Here is a 23604-nt window from a genome sequence, read left to right as displayed (position 1 = left end):
TCCAGTCTTCAACTGTCCAATTTTGGTGAGCTTGTGCAAATTGTAGTCTCTTTTTCCTATTTGTAGTGGAGATGAGTGGTACCCGGTTGGGTCTTCTGCTGTTGTAGCCCATCCGACCTCAGGGTTGTGCATGTTGTGGCTTCACAAATGCTTTGCTGCATAACTATACTTATAAGTTACATTTGTATAATGTAACCGTAAACCAGAGCTTATTGTACCATATATAGGCACTAAATGCAGCTGCATTAAAAGAAGCGGAGCTGCCGCTGCTGCTGCTAACAAGCGGTGTCGGATTACAAAAGTGTGTGCGCAGCTTTAGCACTGCAGTGCGCTCTGTATAACAATTGTTAATATGCCGATCAGACCTGATACATATTTCCATCAACATACATTACAAGCAAATATTTTCTATAAACGAATAAACATTGTTGATAACAAAATAACTGAATGATTATTCAAATAGGTGAGCATTACGCTATTGTATGTTGACACAAAAATACTTCTGAGGTGACATCAACTGAATTACGCGATGACACACTCTGAAAACATCTACAATGACAATAACTATTATTACTTACGAAGTTATGAACGCACAGAAATACCACACAAGGAAAAACAGACTTTTGAGGAATAAACAAGCAAGGAAAACTCCGTATAACTCTGTTACTGGACGCTGCTGAGATGAAAACTCTCTGCGCATGCACCAGACAAGTCTGAACAAGTTGACGCGCACATGCGCGAGGCAGGGAATTTTGTACAGTGCCATCGAGTGTTAAAACGCGAAAGGCGAAGCTTGAATTTACGGGTATGTCCCTCTTTGGCTAATGTACTTTCAAGATGGAGGGGCAACATGGCGACCTGCATTCGAACCCCTACCCGTATGTATTTTAAATGGCATATTATAAACTTACGAGAATACTTTATTACTTGAAAGAAGTAAATATACATTAATGAGCACATATATTTTTGTGTTTTTAGCAAAGAATAAACTAAAAAAGTTACACAGTGTAGCTTTAATAAGAAATTTAACAGGTGTTCCTAATAATCCTTTAGGTGAGTGTATACTTTGGATAGACCAATACATACATCAGTCAATATTTATACATTTTGATAATCAGTTTGTTTATCCATCATGACCAATAATCTATACAGCCTTACATAAAGTACATTTATGGGGAGTTCTCTGAATAACTTCATCATTAACCTCTATATATACTTTTGACGGCTCCTCAGGTAACCCATCAAGAAGAAGAAAGGGGCACTTTAAAACATAACGTAAAATATATAAATATAATAAAAATATAATCTAGCTTCCTGAGAACAGAAAAGGGATATTTGAGGCACTTTTAGATTTCAACGTGTACTTTCCACCTAAAAAGTCCAGCTAGGCTAAAAGTACTGTAAGCGTGACTTTGTTTATTTGATTCAGCAAAGAAAAAAGTGTAAAATTGCTATATGACAAAGCTCTGCTGTGCGGTATATAATTATAAGCTGGTGCGTACACCCTGCAGCTGCCACAATAAAGTCTCCAGTCGAATACAGAACAGGGAGCTTATCGCTGTAACGTGCAGGCTCTCAGCCACAGTTAATGTCATAAAAATGTTATGGTCCGGGAAAACAATGCCAGGCATTTCTGGAGAAATATGCCATGGAACCGTTCCAATAAGTAAACATGGACTTCCTGCAATACTTCCCCACTCTAGCAGGGAATGAGGCCTCCTTCACCGGATGGAATTACAGCCTCCCTCGACTGCTCCTACACAGTCAACACTACAGGCATCAAACACCTGCTCAAACGCCAACTTACTGTATATCCACAATTTAACATCCTAACATTTGTCTTCATTAGCTTATGATAAATGTGTTTACATACTGAAATAAAGGAAGCACAGTCGCCGCAGAACCTCAGAAATCCCTGTGTAATGCTTTAGGTTTTATAAAAACATACACACATGTGGATGTTCCTTGCATAAAAAATGAAATTGCGGCTTTTTAAAATGTATAAAACATGCTATAAACTTTCCAAATAGCGGTAAATAAGGTTATTTTAGAGCATGCCTAGTGCACACAGCTGTTTTGCCATGTGGTTGTGATGTCTCTGCTTCAAGTTACACAGACAGGAAACCACATGTCTGAGATCCTCAGTCGTCCACACAACCAAAGCCAATAGAAAGTCTGCCTGAGACAGCGCAGCCTGGCCGGCAACAATGCAGCTGCTTTAGAACGTTACGACAACCTGAGCTCACATAACAGAGCGAGGTACACGTTATGAGCCTGCGCTAAATAGTTAGCATTGTATGCTAATGCAGACTGTTTCAGGGGCTTGGGATTAAAATTCAGTTGAATGCTATTTATCTAGAGTGTAGCACTAGCAAAACTAAAACTAGCTGAAACAATTCATTATTTATACAATGTTTCCATAGTCTATATAAAACCTCAGAGAGGTGTGATGTAGGCTACATCACATGAGATGTTTCAAAGGTTGCAATGCTCTGGTTTCGCTTACCAATTCACAGTCCCACACGGAATCTGCGACTGCAGAATGCTGAAGATTTCCACAGAATTGGAAAGCCCGTCATTCGTAAAAAAAAAAATCCTGCCCTTTCAATCAGTGTTATTTTTGCATTATTTATATACTATACTATGTATTAGTATTTTGAAACAGCTTAAACTTTAATATTTTCAGTATTCATTTTAGTTTAAGTTTTAGTATTTTTTGTGCTTTTGTCTTTTTTTCCATTTAGTATTTTAGTCATTTTAGTACTTCAACTTATTTCAGTTAGTTGCCTATGAAACATTTCAAATTAAGTGTCTCATCTACTATATATCGATTATAATACATCTACTATATCTACTATAATACATTTTATTTCAACTTTATTTCAATTAACAAAATAATATTTCAATAGTTTTTGTTTTAGATAACTACAATAACACTGCTTGGCATCTAAATGGTGTTTGCACCCATTTTATTTCCATAATATATAAAATAACCTATATTTCAGAATTAAACATTATGTTCAACAAGAAAAAAAAATGGACAGGACGTAGGGCTGTGTATCACCAACAATGTCACGATACGATACGCATCACGATACTGAAGTAACGATACGATACGTTAACGATATGGATCAATTTGGAATTACATTTCTTTTGAGCAGAGTTTAGTAACAGTAACATCTGTTTATTGAATAACCAGTGTTAGAACAGTTGTGATAACTGAAAAACTATTTTGTTTTTGTCATTAAAAAAAAAATTTAGTTAAATGAAATAAATTGTCACAAAAAAACGTTGGAAAGGCTTGGTTCTTGATTATTTTGGATATATATCAGGTACAATACATGGCAAATTTTGGAATGTAAAACAAATCTCGTGATAAATCTAAAATCTAAAACAAATTTGGGAAAACAAATCTCTTAACTAATGCTGTAAACTATGGGAGTCAGTTGTACTATAATATTAAAGGTAAAAGTGAACTGATTTGTACAAACACTTAAATTACACTAAATAACTTTTTTTTATAATAATAAAGTTATAATATTAACTTTACAAATTACATAATCATATAATCATATACATATTTTTTGAAATATAAACATTTAAATGGTGGCTGTCATAAAAACTTGCCAGGTTAACTCAAACATGCATTAAATATTGAAGAACATTACAAATTATAATGAATATGGAATATGGTGCATATATTTAGCAAAATGCTCCTCCCTAGAGTAAATTTTTCTAGCTAACGAGTTTATGGACACTGGATAGGTTTTTTTTTTCTGAGGTAAATGTGACGTTACATGACATTGCTTACAAGCTGTTTTACTGACGCCTTTCCGCATTTGACAAAACACTGATTGAGTGATTCCATGTGACATGATACGGATTTCGGTAAGTTGTACTCTATCTTTTAACACACGTTCAGATGTTCATTCATGTTTATTTCGCGCTGTAACTGGTATTAAGTATTAAGGTGGAAGAGAAGATCCGTTCACGTGCGTTGCTCGCGGCCACTTCTTTAGAGCTGAGCTGCTCCAAAGCGATCTCACGCCACAGCGCCAAAACAATATTTATGTTTTTGAATTTCGTAATAAAATGGACGTAATTTGAAATCCGAGACTTTGTTTTATATCAATAGCGACAAAGCCCAAAGAGCATTGCTATTTAATGGATGTGAAGCGTGCTGCAATGTTCCCTTCATTCATTAACTGAAAACCTCTTCTCCATTTTGAATGTCTTGCACTGCTGCTCGCGTCGCGTTGATTACATTCGATACGGCAGCTGCTGTATCGATACGCGCATCGTCAGGAGTTCATGACGATGTATCGTTGTATCGATATTCTGAGCACAGCCCTAGGACGTACCTTTCTCAAGGACACAATGTTTTGAATCTACAATTTTTAGTTACTAACTTACTATCTTAAACCACAACTATCAATGACACAAGTAAGGGAGGATAGAAAAAGCTAGAAAGGAGGAATGAAGAGGGAAACTAACGGAGTGTGAACATCAGCTTGTCGTTGCACTCCTCGTCGTTGCAGGAGCAGATGTGGAAAGGGCCGCTGTTTGACATCCTCTCTCTCATTTCACACTTGGTGTTGTTGTTCTCCACCATGATGCCGTAGAGGGGCTCAGAGGGATTGTGGCACAATGTCTCGATTGTGTTGCTGTCATTGCTCTTCCTCCTGATGTCATATAGAGAAAACAAATACAGTTACACTGTGATTATGATGTTAATTATGGTATTGTTATTTTCTCAATCCAAAATACAATTTAGCTATTTTACGTTTTTAATTGCCTTTGACAATAAAATATAAACTGCATATGCCATTGTTGCTACACCACTAAACATAATAAGCACTTAGATACAACAATGACTTGTTGCTATTTTTAGCACTGTTTCCATAATTAAAGATAACATGAAATGGCATTCACAGCACATTTAACTTCAATGTCACATATTTCAGAGTAAAACAAGATACTTTATATTATTTTTGGTATTGGATTATGAAGTATTAAACTTATAGTACTGGATAATATAATTTTTCCCTTCACCATTTGGCCTGGGTTATGTCAGTAGAAAAGAAAAATGTATTTTATATACGTAGTAGTGAAACACCTTTATTTTAAGGTGTTAGTGTTACAGTGTAATTCTATATTTAAGTACTGATTAATAATAATAATTCACAACATGTACTACTATAGGGTTAGGGGTTTGGTTGAGGGTTAGTTGCATGTAATTATGCATAATTTACTGTTATTACTCTGGTAAGTATATGTAACATATAAAACAAGGACACTGTAAAATAAAGTGTTGCAAAAAATGTCTTTTAGAACAATATGTACTGAGCCTAAGGGCATTTGCTAAGGGTCAATTTTGATGTCATGCCTTTTTTTTAATTAGAATAATATTGCAATCTGTAAACAAGATGTGGTTGTGATTTTTTAATGTTGTGCAAAGCAGATGTTTGGCTTTGACAGTTAACGTACCAAATAGCCACACAGATCTCATCCGGGCTGGCACAGATGGACGTAATGCTGCAGTTGCTTTCACAGGTGTCGGTTCCGTTACAATCGGATGCCTCCACGTCACAGAACTTACACAGTTGAGGTATCCGAAACGTATGTAAAGGTGGCATCCCATCTAGGATAAAACAGAAACAAGATCACCCATTAAATCTCTTTAGTTACTATTTTACCTGTGCTTGACAGAGAATTTGCAAAATGATGTTTTACGACTAGAAAAACCCTAGATAACTAGTCTGACTGGATGAGTTTTTCAGGGGGTGTTTACATAATATGCAACACAATGAAGAGGTCTCAGACGTGTTTTTAAAAGTTTGACTTTTTAACAGCATCTTAAAATGCTATGCTTATGTTTTTTTTCAATGCTTGCTTTCTTCTGTTGAACACAAAAGTTTATATTTTAAAGAATGTCATGTCAATGGCTATTTGATTCTTTAAAATATCTTATTTTGCATTCAACAGAAGAAACTCATACAGGTTTGGAACAACTTGAGGTAGAGTTAATGATGACAGAATTTTCATTTTTGGATGTACTATCCCTTTAAGTGAATGTAAACAGTTGTGAAAGAAATCGAATGTGTATCATTATATTGGATCCGTGCATTAGCTCTTAAAGTGACAGCAGTCTATAAATGCCTGCTGCTGTTCATGTCATTAATGTTAATCAAACAAAAAAGACAGCTATATTTAATGTATATAGTGAACACTAAGCAATAGTTAATCCTTTCATCCTTACATTTCTGTATCTGAATACTAAACTTTATTTGTAACTTTGTTATATTGTATTGATCTATGCTTGTAGTTAGTGACTGATCCCAAAAATGATCAGATCCGTGACTCAAAAACTGCAATATAATCTGAACCGTGAGTTTTGTGATCTGTTGCACCACTAATCACGTCCAACATAGACACAGTGTAACATTAAAATATCACAACTAGATGAAATAGTCAACCTCGCTTACATTCAACCACAATATCAGATCTAGAGATGTGCAAAATCTGTAGGCTATAAAGTCCAATACTGCATCTACTTCCCTTGAATGGTCCTAAGGGACTACAAAAAAGTGCAAGATGAAATGCTGGATGCTTCTGTTATCAGATATACATGCTGCTCTTTTTTATCTGCTTTTCAATGCCCTGTTCGGCCCTGATTTCATCTCCAGCTCCCTTGTCTGGTTCCTGAGACTCTGACCTAAATGCACTGATGCGATCAAGCAAACACTAGCACAGAGAGACCAAATGGCATCAAACTCCTGTCTCTGCAAGTAAAGACTGACATCAAGACCTCAGATCAGTGGAAAAAGTTATGCTTCTGCCACTGGTTTAGTCTGTTAATCTTAGAGACCCAAAAGGTGAATTCAAGAACACGCAAGGGGTTACTAGCCCGGTGTTGTATGAGTCAGTGTGTATGCTTTCTCAAGTGCAGTGTCTGTATTTGACCAATCCATAAAAAGTCGTTAAACTGTATTACGTAATCTGTTAGTTTAGCTGCTCTTTGGAGTACCACACACCTCCTAGACTTTCCTGTGATAAAAGGCCACCGTGGCTCTCTGGGACTGAAAGGGGCACCGGTCATTCAAACACACTGAAAGACATAGAAGCCAACCCATACTGCAAAGCCCAACTGATATTTTAACACATTAATCTTACAGCAAACTAATTAAAAGAGCACAGTACCAATAAAGGGGGTTCAGTGGGGGAAAAATAAGGAAATGAACAGTTACATAAAAGTACATTCACAGCAGTGTTGTTATTATTAACTAAAACTTAAAAAAAGAAAAAAACTGTTTTGTTAATTGAATGTTTGCCAAATTAAAATATTAATAAATACTATAACAATATATAAACAATACTAAAATAACACTGATTCACACAGCATTTAAATTAGGAGTGCACAATATTTCGGTACAATATCAGACGATATTAGGGCTGGTCCGAATACCATTTTTTGAGCTTCGAAGCTTCGGTAGTAATCAACACTGAATATTTGGAGGGAGGGGGCTGAACATATTCTTCTTTTTAATAAAGGCTGAAATCTCTCAGCGGCGCGCCTCACGCGGGCAGGGCTTACATGCTCCGAGAACGGACCCTGCACTTGAGATACAAAACACACAGGTCTGTTATGTCCCAGTAACAAGCTCCTATATTTCGCAGTAGATTCATTTAGATTGATAATAAAGGGGTAATAGGCTTTCTGCGATAGTCTGTGTTATCAGTGTTCAGGCATAACACCGGTTACATCACTTGCCCACCGCGGCACAGCCCCCATCGTCATTTTGATATATTATAGTAGTAAAAATCATTTAGTTCAGTTAGAGAACAGATTAACTACAATTAAAAACTGAACGTGCAGCGTGAGCCGAATGAGAGTCGCAGCACAGACCAACAGCAGGAGTCAGATCTCATTCATCAGACAGTGAGGCGCTGAATGACAAGATGATCGCGGAAGATTTGGTTTCAAAGCGAAATGTAAAAGCGACTGTTTAAGAGAAAGTTTTGTTGTCGTGTTTCTCATTAAGAATAGGCTAATGAACCCACCATTTAAGCAACCCGCCCCTGAATTGGTGCTAATTCTAAACCGAAACTAAAATGTCATTCATTCATGGCCGCACAGTGCACAAGCTCTGTGTGTAATGTGACTAAGGGAAAATTTCATCCCTCACAGGTAAAAAGGCTAATACATTTCGATTCTGTTATTCTAATTTCCACAATGTCAAACCAACGCAGCTTAACCCAAAATGCAAGCTCAGGCATGCGCTCTAGAATAGGGGTCTCAAACTCGCGGGATGATATTTTGTGGCCCCCTACTTGACATCAAAGTTTAGTGTTAGTGCGGCCCGCGCGTTGTTCTGAAAAGCACCTTTTTGCTGAGTCGTTGCGTGTGCCGCGCTTGCTGCCTCCTTTGTGTGTGTGTGTGTGTGTGTGTGAGAGAGAGTTGGCTCGCCCCTCCCTTATGCAGTATAATTGGTTGACGCCGCGTGATTGACAGGAACATAATAAAAAGGCTGATCAGACAGTCGAAACTAATGTGGTCTAACAGCGCTCGTCAATGTCAAAATGATTGAGATGATTATTCAAATCAAAGTAGGCGGGTTTTACATTCTCTTTTGGCCGGTGCAAAGTCTTCACACACGGACGAGCGTGTCAATCTATCGCTTAATGCCGTTGCGGAGAGAGACTCTATTCTTTCAGGTGAAATCACAAAACAAAATGCACACAAACGTGTCCATGCTCCCAATCATTGATGAACATCTTTGATTTGAATGAAGAAGAAGAAAAAAAAAACTATATGAGAGCGGATTAGAACCCGGAACCTTTTTTACAAAAATTCTACCACTAGACCACCAGGGAATTCAATTGTTAACAGTGTATCGACTCATGTGAAGAATCTCGGGACTGACAATATATTTGACGCAAATTAATGCAAATATTGTTTGCAAATAGTCCCAAAAAGATTATTTCCCAACTAGAATTAGACCTAGAATTTTGTTCACTGTTCTTTTTGACCTGGTTACGGCCTTGCTTTGAATTCGTTTATAATTTTAAATAAAATTAAAATCATTTATTATTTCATAATGATTTAATTTCTATAGGCTATATTTAAAAAAAAGAGTAGGCAAGAGAAGCCTATGTTCTGAAGAACCATTCATGTTCAGAAGGAAAGTTCAAATTCAGAGGAACAGTTCATGTTCAGAAGAAACATTCATGTTGAAGAACTGTTAATAATAACTTGATGCGGCCCAGCTTGACCCAGAGTCTTCCTCCAACGGCCCCCAGGTAAATTGAGTTTGAGATCCCTGCTCTAGACAAAGAATATACTCCGTTGCAGGGAACTCTAAGAAGAAGCAAATAGGTAGGGTTCCTATTCAACTGTCCATCCTATTTAAAAAAGATAATTGTAAAAAAAAAAGTATTGTATTTCGCCAGATTATATAGTGTAAACATATTCAAGGGCGAATGATAACTGTTCTGAGGGGGATGCGAGAAGAAAGAAAAAAAAAATATTCAAATCCCAAAATTGAAAATTGAATACCAACCCACCGAACGAATATTCGAATATTCTGGTCCAGCCCTAGTCGATATTATTATTTTTTGTATCATATGGGTTATTGTATATTTAATTGTGCATGTTAATTTCCCCTTTTTATATTTAGATCACCCTTGTTATCATCTAATGGTCACTTAAAGTTAATCTTATAGTTTAATAACACTGTAAAAAGTAATCTTTAGCAAATCTCAAAATGAACATACTATAAATTATAATGGTCTGATACCTATTCATAGCAGGCCTATTTATTTTAATATTTAGCTTGTCATTTATTCGGACAAAATAGTATAGTTATCACTTATCGGCTTAGCACTAAATTGCCAGAAAGCTTCCAACTGTATCAGGTACTCCACTGTCTGCTCTCCCATTGGTTTTTAGCCCATTCACATTTGAATGAAGTTTGACTCATCATCAGTGCAGTGGTCTGCTGTCTAAAGTGTCACCTCAAATCGCCAGCTTTCACTGAAAATGATTGACGTAGTCACTTACAAATCGCTTTCGGTGTAAACGCCCCCTAAACTAGAATCCAGAGTCACTTGCAAATCAGTCCATCAGCACTTATCCCTCATGTTCAGGTCTCATCACCTCAATAATGGGAATAGTTTCTGATACAGAGAAGGCAGTATGACATCACTGTACAGTGACAATCGCAAGACCTCCGACCCTCATTTTCCCTTAACTCAGCTCTCGCTCCTCAATCTGTCTCCACTGCTCTTCTGGGAAGGACGGAACAGGTGACCTAACCAAGGAAGGAAGCACAGATAGGGCGGATGTGTGGCTTTCCTTCCACAGATAGAATAACAGCCAAGACACTTCTACTGAAGAAAAAAACAAGCAATTACAACAGACAAACTCACCTTTGCTACACTAATAGCAAGCAATGCGTGTTGTATTTTCAAAGTATGGCTGAAGATAGATTCGCAAAGTATATTTCTATTATATTAATAGGTCATCGTCTTTTGTGGCATAATAGGTTTAGCTCGACTGCACATTCAAACAACATATATGTCTTATGATCCATCCACTGTCATTTTCGGCTGCTTTAGCTCAGTCTTCAGAGCCGGGAGGATAAACAGTACTATGTGCCCTTTTAGTCTCTAGTTCATTGGAGCGGGCCAAGAGGGGATTGTGTCGGCCACAAGGATACGAAGACAAATATGGTCAAATCAGATGCAGCCATTTTGAGGTTATGTGACTACTCTTCTCACCCCGAGATAGCTATTTTTGAGTTCTCGGCACAGAGGCCCGGAGAGGCTTCGGTAAACATAAGCTCGGACTCACAACCTTCATCCACTGACCTGAGTCTCACATGCCTTCAAGGGCCTACAAAGGAGCTTTTTTACTCCGTAAGCACTGCTCACTGACTCTTTATCTACTACTCGGCCTGACTGGATAACATTATATACTGCAGAGCCATTACCTCACACTATTTCCTTTGGACAGCATTCATAACATAGCCGAAATTATGACATTTGATTCTGGAGGATATATTTTTTAACTTCAATGTGATTCTCCCAGAGGGCCAAAGGGAAATTACTTGCTCTAGTTTGGCACTTTAAACGGTTCTCTATCAGCTTTGAACAGGTCTTTTTTCAAATGTCATTTAAGGACGGAACATTACGATAAGCAGTGTACAGCTTTAGATAAGCACAACAGGCTCTGGCAGCCAGTTTGGGCCCCTAAAATTGTGTCTAGAGAGAGAATGTAGTCAACTTTATTTTAAAGATTTGTCTGGTAAGGTATTTCAAACCAATTAAAACTAACTACAATCGGAGCACCGTTAATTGCACTTTAAAACTTGACTCGACAACAACAACAACAAAATGTGTGTGAGTTTATGACTTTTTGCGCATGATGCAAGACAGAATGCGCTTAAAAAAATAAAAAGTAACATGACGTCATAGATACTACAACTATCTATAATGTCAACTTCACTATAGATAATGAAACATGCACAAACATGTGCTAAGATAACGGTTTTACAAACACAAAGACACACCTGCCCAAGAACAGACGTGCAAAGTTTAGTTGGCAAAAGACAATAAAACGGCATTTTGTGGGACTGATGTCATATTGAAACACCTGAGCAATATGCTGCTTCTTATACAACTCCTGAAACTGCACAGGAAAAAACAACGCTGAAGTTGGCATTCTCTGAATGCGATCACCTGTTACACGCTTTTGAAAGTAAGCAGTCAAGAAACAAACGCTGCTCTATGAGCTCATGAGCCACAGTGGATCATAAAAACATGGGTCTTCTGTAGGGCTGGGAATTGACATAAATTTCACAATTTGATTTCACAAATGATTCGATTTGATTCATTCGATTCAATATCGATTAATTGGGTCCGAACAGTATATGCCAAATTTACTCAAGGAAAAAAATATATCTCAACTAATGCTGTAAACTATACAGGGAAGCCCAGTTGGTACATCATTTGATTTATAGGATACTTGCATTTAAATTACACATAAGGACGTTTTTATAATAACGTAATAACAATACTTTTAATTACATGTTTCTACTCTTTTTTTTAATATAAACATTTAAATGGTGGCCGTCATAAAATTACAGATTTATCCAAATATACATTAAATATTGAAGAACAGGTTAAAGGATTAGTTCGCATCAAAATGAAAATTTCCTGATATTTTACTCAACCCCATCTCATCCAAGGTGTTTGTGTCTTTCTTTTTTCAATCGAAAAGAAATGACGTTTTTTGAGGAAAACATTCCAGGATTTTTCTCCACATAATAGACTTCAATGGCAACCAAAAAGTTGAAGGTCAAAATCAATGCAGTTTCAAAGGGCTTCGAAGGGCTTCAGAGGCTCTGCACGATCCCAGACGAGGAATAGGGTCTTATCTAATGAAACCATCAGTCATTTAAAAAAAAAAAACGTAGGCGGAAGTACCGCCCCAAGAGAACGTGCGAGGACTAATACGAGGCCCTTTATCAAAAACACTCCATCTTCAACTTCAAAATCATCCGACATCGTTTCCAATCAACTTTCCGACGTGATTACGTAATCACTGGCGCACGTGCAGAGCAGCCCAAGATGAGCAATTTAGGTTAAAAAGTATATAATTTTTTTGGTTTGTTTTGAAAATGACAGATCGTTTTGCTAGAAGACCCTATTCCTTGTCTGGGATTGCACAGAGCCTCTGAAGCCCTTCGAAGCTCTTTGAAACTGCATTGATTTGGACCTTCAACATTTTGGTTGTCATTGAAGTCTATGATGTGGAGAAAAATCCTGGAATGTTTCCCTCAAAAAACTTAACTTCTTTTCGACTGAAGAAAGAAAGACATGAACATCTTGGATGAGATTGGGGTAGGGCTGTACGATTAATCGAAAAATAACCGAAACCGGCATTCAGAACCTCTAACCGACGTATTCTTCCCATGTCGGTTATTTCGGTTTTCACATGACTCCGCCCCGTCAGTCACATCAAGTGCAGTTTGAAGGCACACAGAGAGATGCAGGAGCAGTTATCTGTGTTTATAGATGCCCAGAATCACTATAGTAGCTGCATGTTTTACACAGTTTATACAGGTCAGTTAATTACTGTTCTTATAGCCTACACGCTGACACACACACACACACACAGACGGCGCGCGCAAGCCCCGAAGCCGCTTTCACTTGCGTGCTCATAAAGTTTGTCAAGTAAATGCGTTTAAAGGCTTGCCAGTTTCAACATTTTAAAGAGATTGTGAACTATTCAACAATACGGAAAACTTCTCCGTTCAGTGCTCAGCTTTTTTCAGTGACACAGAGCCGAGCCGTGTCGCGTCTCTGAAAACGCGCGCGCCCTGAAGGCAGACCTGTCACCTGCGTCCTCACAAAGCTTGTCATTTGTAAGTGGTTTATGCCCTGCCAGTTTGAACATTAAAGCGAGTTTCAACCATCAGATGTGTATTATGTTGAACTAATGCCTGATATATTTTGACAAACGAACACTCAGACAGAAGCTGTGACTAAAGTAAAGTCACTAAAGTAGCTTAGAAACTCAACCGTTATAGGCATACATTTTAAAGGTCCTGTTCTTCGTGATCCCATTTTTCAAACTTTAGTTAGTGTGTAATGTTGCTGTTAGAGCATTTATAATACCTGTAAAATTATAAAGCTCAAAGTTCAATGCCAAGCGAGATATTTTATTTAACAGAAGTTCCCTTTCAAAGCCTACAGCGAACGGCTGGTTAGGACTACATCCTGGTATTTCCTGCTTTAATTACGTCAGTAGAGCAGTTTGTTGACTAACCTCCGCCCACAAGAGTATGTGAAAAAGGGGGCGTGGTCTTGTTGCTCCCGCGTGGATAAGAGGAAGTGTTGCGTTCGGTTGCGTTCGTATAGTTTGTTTGTCGCCATGTCGTCGAGACGCTGTTATTTTCATCCCGGAGTCAAGTCACCTTTGTTTGGCTTTCCCAGGGACGCTGTACTTAGAGATCATTGAGCGCATGCATCCCCGTTATGGTGAGAGGCGTGACCTTTCCGGTAACGTGCGCTCTGCGTGCGCTAAGCTGCTGTCGAATCACAACACGGGAACCGCTGGCACAATCAGAACTCGTTACGTATTTCTGAAGGAGGGACTTCATAGAACAGGGAAATCTTTCAAGCCGTTTTGAGGACAGTGAAAACAGCAGTATACAGATAAGTAAATTGTGTGAAAAATACTGTGTTTTTTTACACGCGAAACATGAACACATGTTATATTGCACACTGTAAACACAATCAAAGCTTCAAAAAAACACGAAAAACGGGACCTTTAATACCTTTGAAGTAAGTACAAACCACAGCTTCGTAATGAATAGAGACTGTAAGAGTAATTCACACACACAATCACGCTCTCATTAATGCATTCAAATAAATGTAATGTAGGCCTACAGTGTTAATTTATCTGTATCTGATGTACAACAAACAAAAATCTGCTCCATAGACAATTACTGCTGAAAGGGAACCGTTTCCTTCAAGTATTTTAAAATCACAATGCACTTTTTCATTAGAAAAAAAATTCCACCTTTAATAGTAGAAAATATTTACAGTACAAACCTTATCATTGAACCTACTCAAAAACCTTATGAGGGCAAAAAAAAAGGGGAAAAAAAGCAAAATAATCATTCATTAATCGTAATCGAGGTCAAATGTTCAATTAATCGAGGTTTTATTTTTGGTCAAATCGTTACAGCCCTAGATTGGGGTGAATAAAATATCAGGAAATTTTCATTTTGAAGTGAACTAATCCTTTAAGTAAAAAATACAATGAATATGCAATATAGTGTATGTATTTAGCAAATTGCTCCTATTTTCTAGCTGACTAATGAGTTTTTGGTCGTTAAATGGCTTTTCTGAGGTAAATCTAACATTACGTGACCTATTGTTCACAAGCTGTTTTTGACGTCTCTCCATGGTTTAAACACTGATTGAGTGATTACATGTGACATGATATGGATTCCGGTCAGTTGTACGGAATCTTTCAACATACCTTCTGATGTTCATTCATGTTTATTTTGTGCTGTAACTAGTAGTAATGTGGAAAAAATGATCGTTTCATGTGTGCTCTGCCCTGCTGCTTTGCTTAAAATGAGGCACTAAAGTAATCTGTCACGCCACATTAAGTAGCACCAAAACGTCTCGGTTACGACTGTAACCTTAGTTCCCTGATGGGAACGAGACGCTGCGTCACCGCTTTGGGAACGCCCCTGCGTGATTGCGTCGTGAAGCACGTATGTCATCAGTCCAATAGAGAGACGGAACGTCATAGGCGGGTGACGTCATAGACCCGGAAGCTATAAAGCACACCGGCAAACACACGCCATTAGCTTCTGAAGAAGGCCTGAAACAAGGCGCTTGCGGGCATGCGAGGAGTATGGCCGGGTGACGCAGCGTCTCGTTCCCATCAGGGAACTAAGGTTACAGTCGTAACCGAGACGTTCCCCTTCAAGGGAACTCGAGCTGCGTCACCGCTTTGGGAACGAGAATACCCACGTCCCCATGCGAGTCTGGATGCCCGCCTGTAACAGCTACGAGGCGAGCACCCGAGACCCCGGAGTAGCAGAAACATCTAGTTCATAGAACCTGACAAATGTATGCGGCGAGGACCACCCCGCCGCATCACACACTTCCTGCAGGGAGGCCCCTGCCAAGAGAGCTTGAGAAGCAGCCATACTCCTAGTGGAATGGGACCGAACAGCCAAAGGAGAGGGCTGTCCGGCCGCCACATAAGCCAGTGAGATAGCCTCGACTACCCACTTGCTCATCCTCTGCTTTGACACCGGACCCCCACGGGATGGAGGTCCGTAGCAAACAAACAACTGATCAGTTTTTCTCCACAGGGCAGCTCTGTGGATATAGGCGTCTAAGGCGCGAACTGGACAAAGCAGATTTAACTTTTCCTGGTCTGACGTCACAAAGGGAGGAGGACAGAAGGCCTGGAGCACAATAGGTCTCACAGGATTAGTGAGGACCTTAGGAATATACCCGGGCCTCGGAGAGAGAAAGGCCTTAGCCATACCCGGGGCAAACTCCAAGCACGAGGGTGCGACAGAGAGGGCTTGCAAGTCCCCAATTCTTTTAAGAGAAGAAATAGCAAGAAGAAAAATAGTTTTGAAAGTGAGAAATTTCTCAGGAACTTCCTCGAGCGGCTCGAAGGGAGCCTCAGAAAGGCCTCGAAGGACGATGGATAAGTCCCAGGCCGGCACCCTGGTGCGTGTCACAGGTCTCAGCCTCAAGGTTCCACGGAGGAAACGAGTTACTAGAGGGTGTCGCCCTAATGAAACACCACTCAAAGGAGTGTGGTAAGCAGCTATGGCCGCCACGTACACCTTTAGTGTGGAGGGGGCTAACCCAGCAGAGAATCTCTCCTGCAGGAACTCCAGCACCACGCTCGCAGGGCAGTTAACTGGATCCCGCAGGCGATCTCGACACCATAAGGTGAAGAGTCTCCACTTCAGGTAGTAAAGTTTCCTCGTAGAAGGAGCTCTGGAGTGTAGAATGGTCTCAACAACCTCAGTTGAGAGACCGGAACTTATGAGCTGGGCCCCCTCAGAGGCCAAGCCCACAGTTTCCACAACTCCGGGCGGGGGTGAACAAAAACTCCGCCCGCCTGAGAGAGAAGGTCCCTCCGGAACGGAATCTCCAGGGGAGAGCCGTCGAGGAGAGACACCAGATCCGAGAACCATACCCGGCCCGGCCAGAACGGGGCTACTAGAAGGAGACGGGCCCCGTCCCGGCGCACTCTCTCTAGAACTCCCGGAAGCAGAGCGATCGGGGGGAAAGCGTACAGGGGCAGCCTCGGCCACTCCTGTACCATCGCATCCAGTCCGAGAGGAGCTGGAGGCGACAGGGAGAACCACAGATGACAATGAGAGTTCTCGTGAGTGGCGAACAGGTCCACTTGGGCCCTGCCAAACTTCTCCCAAAGGAGCTCCACCACATCGGTGTGGAGTCTCCACTCCCCGGGCCTTGGCCCCTGCCTCGACAGGATGTCTGCTTCCACGTTCAACCGCCCAGGAATGTACATAGCCCTGACTGACAGCAATTTTCCCTGAGCCCAGAGGAGGATAAGGCGCGCCAGCTTGTATAAGCGACGAGACCTCAAGCCCCCCTGATGGTTGATGTAGGAGACCACCGATGTGCTGTCTGTGCGTACAAGCACATGATGGCCCCTGAGATGCGGCAGGAAGTGCTTCAGAGCCTGAAACACCGCCAACATTTCCAGGCAATTTATATGCCATGAACGCTGGTGCTCCTGCCACAGACCCTGGGCCGAGCGACCACTCATGGTCGCCCCCCAGCCCGTCAGGGAGGCATCCGTGGTCAGAGAAGTACGCTGACACGGTGCCCCCAGCGACGGGCCCTGGGTCAGGAACCTGGGGTCCTTCCACATAACCAAGGTGCGGAGACACCGCCGCGTTGCCTTGATTACGCGAAAGGGGTTCCCCCTCGGGGAAAAACCCCTGGTCTTGAGCCACCACTGTAGCGGCCTCATGAACAGCAGGCCCGAAGGAATAACATTGGACGCGGCTGCCATCAGACCCAACAGTCTCTGAAACTGCTTTACAGTGAGCGGCTGGTCTAGCTTCACCCCTTTCACGGCTGAGAGGATTGACCCCACGCGAGGCTCCGACAGACGAGCCTGCATAGCGACCGAATCCCAACTCACCCCGAGATAAGTGATCTTCTGCACAGGAGAGAGAACACTCTTCTTGGAGTTGAGCCTCAGCCCCAACCTCCTCATATGCGCGAGAACAACATCTCGATGCTGAACCGCGAGACGCGCTGACTGTGCTAGTATCAGCCAGTCGTCGATGTAATTGAGGATGCGGATCCCCTGCAAACGCAAGGGGACCAGAGCAGCGTCCACACACTTCGTGAACGTGCGGGGTGAAAGGGCTAAACCGAAAGGAAGCACCCGATATTGGTACGCTTCTCCCCTGAAAGCGAACCTCAGGAACTTCCTGTGCTGCGGAAGGATGGAGACATGGAAATACGCATCTTTGAGATCTATCGTGACAAACCAGTCCTCGGACCTGATCTGAGACACGATCTGTTTGAGTGTCAGCATCCTGAACTTGAGCTTTGCCACGGCTCGGTTCAGGACGCGAAGATCCAAGATGGGGCGCAGCCCACCATCCTTCTTTGGCACTATGAAGTACCGGCTGTAAAAGCCTGACTCCCTGTCCGGGGGGGGAACCCTCTCTATAGCCCCCTTTTGCAGCAGAGTCTGTACTTCTTGAGTCATCACCAGAGCCTGCACCGGGTCCACCACAGTGGAGAGGACCCCGTTGAAGTTGGGGGGACGGCATCTGAACTGAATCGCGTACCCCAACTTTACACATCGCAGGACCCAACGAGATATGTGAGGCAGATTTTCCCACTCTGACACAAAATCTACTAAGGGAACCAGCCCCTCGAGGCTGGTCTCTGATGTACTCTGCACCGCGAGTGCAGCGCCCTGAAGCGGCGAACCGGCAGGGAACGACTGACTCGACGGCATAATTTCCCTCCGAAGAGGGTGCGGGCCATCCTTGAATGACCCGCGGGGCCCCTCCGCGCCCCGGCACTCGGGCGGGGTTGGCGGACTGACCCCGTGAGGGTACCGCGGACGCACGGGTACCGTGTACAGCGGTAAGCACCGTGCGCCCGCGGAGGGGACCACCCTCACTGTCCTGGGCCCAGAGGCGTCAGGACTTCTTTGACGCAGCCTTCCTCGCCACAATGACTGTCCTCAGATCAGCCCTGGGGTTAGAAGGCTGCGCCTGTGAGCGCCGCGCACCCGACGACCCTTTCTGCGGGGGTGTACGAGTGGCGACACTCACTTTTTGCTGCGCCCTGTGCGAGGAGCTTGTACTCGGCATCTGCTGCTCCCGCCCAGCAGCAGACGAGACCTGGGGCTTACGGGGAAGGAACTGCTTGAGCGCCGCTGCCTGTTTTTTCGCCTCCAGGAACCTGTCGGTAACCGTGGTGACAGCGTCACCGAACAGGCCCTCCGGAGACAACGGCGCATCAAGCAAAAAGCTCTTGTCCCTTTCCTTAATATCTGTAAGGTTTAGCCATAAATGCCTCTCCGTGGCCACTAGGGCTGCCATAGAACGGCCGACGCATCGAGCCGTCTCCTTGGTGGCACGGAGAGCGAGATCGGCAGTCGATCGAAGTTCATTAATAGTATCGACTCCGATCTCGTGGCTTTCCCCCAGGTCCCTTAGCAGATCAGCCTGATATGCCTGCACAATAGACATCGTGTGCAGACACGCGGCGGCTTGACCTGCTGCCGAGTATGCTTTGCCCACAAAAGATGATGTCACTTTAAGAGGTTTTGTGGGCAAAGACGGAGCCTTTACGGTCGACGCAGACTCGGGTGACAGATGGCTCGCAAGCGTCTGTTCAACCCGAGGCAGCTGACCATAACCGTGTCTCTTACACCCCGCGATATTACTATACACGGACGTTTGCGGGGTGAAAATGCGTGCAGACACGGGCCGCTTCCAAGACCTCGACACCACGGTGTGGAGGTCCGGGAAAAACGGCAGACTCCTTCGGGGAGGCTGAACAGAGCGCGCGGGGAGAAAGCGCTCGTCGAGTCTGCTTTTTACAGCAGCTCGCTCATGATGTTCATGTGGCCAGTCAATGTGAAGTCTGGCCACCGCTCTGCTCAGCACCTCCATGAGCTCCTCACTTGCAGGGGAATGAAGTGACGAGTCTCCACCCCCTGCATCGATGCTACAGACATCAACCTCCTCGGCGGAAGATAGCTGCAGTATCGCGGCCGCTCCCCGGGCGGGAGAAGCCGCAGAGCGGGCTCCCGAACCCAGAGAGGCAGCGCTGGATCTGGCGGGTGAAGGAAGAGATAGGGCGGGGCCCGTCTCCATCCCCTCCGTCAGATCCTTTTGCGAACCCCACGACATGAGTCGCCGCTGAGCCTCAGCCGCAGCGGGACCCGTGCCGTGGGGAGCGTTAACCGGGACGCCCTCCTCGAAGAGCGCCCGGCGGGATCGCAGCACGCGAAGAGGCAGAGCCTCACAATGCTCGCAGCCGGCACCCTCGAGTGCCGACTGCGCGTGCTGCTCTCCCAAACAAACAACGCACATCAAGTGTGTATCCCCGCTCGGGATGTAGCGTGAGCAGGGAGGAACACACTGTCTGTAACGCTGTTCGCTCGTCATACTTTTTTTTTCTCTTGTATCAATGTGGTGAATAGTGCAAACGTAACAAAACAGTCTGAACTCAGACACAACACAAAGACACTTGGACAGAATAACACAGAGCGCTTGTTGAAGGCAACAGAAGCTAACGGCGTGTGTTTGCCGGTGTGCTTTATAGCTTCCGGGTCTATGACGTCACCCGCCTATGACGTTCCGTCTCTCTATTGGACTGATGACATACGTGCTTCACGACGCAATCACGCAGGGGCGTTCCCAAAGCGGTGACGCAGCTCGAGTTCCCTTGAAGGGGAACCAGAATTTATTATAAAAAAATTGTATAATAAATATGACAGAATTTGAAAGATGAGACTTTGTTTCATATCAGAAGTACCAAAACACAAAGCTTGTTGTGATTTATTAGATGGGAGGTGGGCTACAAAGACGTCCAAAACAGCAAAGACTGAAAGATTGATTCCTGTGATATTGGTTCTTAAAATTCAATAATCAATATTTTTTAACCAGCCCTAGTCTTCAACATAAAAACACACATTTACACATATGTATACCTGCCAAGTTAAGAGACACGCGTCACGCGATAGGTGTCAAGACATTCACTCAACGACTATGCTGCGATCCATGACAACTTAAGAAACAAAGAAAAAAATCCCCCAAAAGAGCAGAGAAAGCAGATATTGCTCTATTAGAGCAGCTTGCACTGTTTGACCAGAAAGCATAGGGATTTTAGCATATGATCCGGACACCGGAGTGAAGGAGAGGTTTTGAGATTTGAACAGGTCTTTTTTCTAACATCATGTAAGGACTGTACATTACGCTTAAATCATTGCACTATAAAACTTTCACTTTTAAACTTGATGGGAGAGTGACTCCAACAACAACAAAAATGCATGAGTTTATGTGCATGATGCAAGACTGGATGAGCTCAAAATGTGGGCTGGTGAGAAATAGGAAGGTGTCATATCTACATATGGGGGTGACTGATGCTATTTGTAATTCCTAAAACAAGCAGGGCAAAACTCCAGCATCTGGCTCAAATGCAGCACACACAGCGCTAGTGTGTTTCAGCAGCGAAGTGTGCAGAACTAAAAGCAGCCAAGCAAGGCTGGAAACAGGAAGTGGCAAAGATGTAGCCGGACATCTGGAAAATATGATTTCTGTAAGAAATATCTCTGTTACTCCACCAAACGCAGCATTTGCCAGCGCTGTGTGACAAACATATCCTGCTGTATAATCACAGGCGTGAGGTGGGGAGGAGTTCAGTGAGTGTAATTAGTGTCTAAAGTAACCTGTAATCACAGAGGCTGAAATTAATGACAGGACAGAAAGAGATAAACAATTTATACCAAATGGGAGGAAGGATTCAGGGCTGGTTGAAATGGAAAAAATGTCTTGTGCGCACTGTCAAACACTTCCACTACAACCGAAAACTCAAACTCGTAATGTTTTTCAGCTGTCAGCTCATAAGGGTGTTCCCTTTTGCGCGCACACACACACACACACACACACACACACACACACACACACACACACACACACACACACACACACACACACACACACACGTCTGAGGAAATAACAACAGAAAAAGTCTGATGTATTAACATGATAAAATGTCATGCACTCGATTGGAGGAATGATTGCTTACTTGCATTCCACTGCTACAAGTGACAGAATGTGAGTAATAAACAAAAGTGCCAAACTAGCATGATCTCATAATACCACAATGTTTCATGTACCATGGTACTACTATGGGTTTTTTGAACATGTGATTATGTGATTTTGTGCATTTCCTTCCATTACTAGTATAAATTAGCATTAAGGTCATCTTCAACTAGTTTGGGATGACATAAAGGACATAGTTCGGTAACCCTTTACAATAAGGTTGTATTAGTTAACATTAGTTAATGCATTACTCAACATGAACTAACCATGAACAACACCTCTGTTCAGCATTAGTTAACGTTAGTTCATCAAAATACATCATGGTTTGTTCACGTTAGTTCACAGTGCATTAACTACTGTTAACAATATTTTGTTGAAATTAACATTAACAAAGATAAATGCTTTATAAGTGCAGTTTATTATTAGTTCATGTTAACTAATGTTAACTAATGAAACTTATTGTAAAGTGTTACCCATAGTTCTATCATCATGTCATATTTTAAGGCATTGCCAATATAATTGATCTGTAGGCTATTCGTTGTACACAAAAATGGCAATCTATCTATCTATCTATCTATCTATCTATCTATCTATCTATCTATCTATCTATCTATCTATCTATCTATCTATCTATCTATCTATCTATCTATCTATCTATCTATCTATCTGTCTGTCAACATCACAATAGATAATAATGACACATGCACAAACATGCACATGCAGATAACGGTTTTACAAACACAATGACACCTCTGCCCAAGTCACTCATATCAAGAACAGACGTGCAGAGTCGGCACAAGACAATAAAAATGCATTTTGTGGGACTGATGTCATCTTGAAACACCTGAGCAATATGTTGCTCCTTACGTAACTCTCGAAAACTGCACAGGAAAAAACAACGCTGAAGTTGGCGTTCTCTGAATGCGATCACCTGTTGCACTCTTAAAAGTAAGTCAAGAAACAAACGCTGCTCTATGAGCTCACAATCCACAGTGGATGTTAAAAACATGGGTGTCTTCCAACATAAAAAAAACACACACACGTATACCTGCCAAGTTAAGGAGCGCGCGAGAAGTGTCAAGACATTCACTCACCGACTACGTTCCGATCCAGGACAACGGTAGAAATCAAAAAGGTCCCCCAAACGAGCAGAGAAAACCGATATTGCTCCATTAGAAACGCAATCATGTCCGTAGTCCTCGCATTAATGTGTTCGTGATAAAGCTGGCGTTGTTTGAGAAAGCGTATAGTAATTTTAGCGTCTGGTCCGGAGTGAGGGAGAGCGTATCATGCTGCTGAAGTGAACAGTCACTGCGAGGGATTCTGTGAGCTTGAGTCACTTATTTCTGCTCGCCTAGTCAAACAGGAAATCTTTCAGAAAGGGCAGGACTTTCCTCCGTCTCCCTCCCTCTCGACACAGTCTTTACCGTAGCCCTGTAATTATACATATGCCTTCACTTCTAATTTTATTGTGTAGAACTTTAAACGACACGAATCCCACGATAATGCCGTCAACGTATTATTTAAAGACGGTGGATGCCTTCAACTCTCACTTGATGCGGTTCATTTATGGCATTTTTTTGGGTGGAAATATAGGCTACTATAATGCTCACGAGTATAAATCTATCTATCTATCTATCTATCTATCTATCTATCTATCTATCTATCTATCTATCTATCTATCTATCTATCTATCTATCTATCTATCTATCTA

General features: G+C 42.2%; 1 protein-coding gene across 1 annotated transcript in view; it reads right to left on the bottom strand.

Annotated features, from left to right (window-relative positions):
- The window catches only part of tgfbr2b (transforming growth factor beta receptor 2b), a 45207-nt gene extending 21957 nt beyond the window's left edge, over positions 1-23250 (bottom strand). The window contains exons 1-3 of the mRNA XM_079837722.1: positions 22985-23250; positions 5488-5641; positions 4495-4682 (exon numbers count right to left, since the gene is read on the bottom strand). Coding sequence (XP_079693848.1) covers positions 4495-4682; positions 5488-5641; positions 22985-23078 — 436 coding nt within the window. The 5' untranslated portion in view covers positions 23079-23250. The remainder of the gene's footprint in view (positions 1-4494; positions 4683-5487; positions 5642-22984) is intronic.
- Between the last annotated feature and the right edge of the window lie 354 nt (positions 23251-23604).

The sequence above is a fragment of the Gobio gobio genome, assembly GCF_949357685.1.
Source record: "Gobio gobio genome assembly, chromosome: 15".
NCBI classification, from domain to species: Eukaryota; Metazoa; Chordata; class Actinopteri; order Cypriniformes; family Gobionidae; genus Gobio; species Gobio gobio.
Note: the sequence above shows the minus strand (reverse complement) of the source record. Positions and strands in the feature narration are given on the sequence as shown.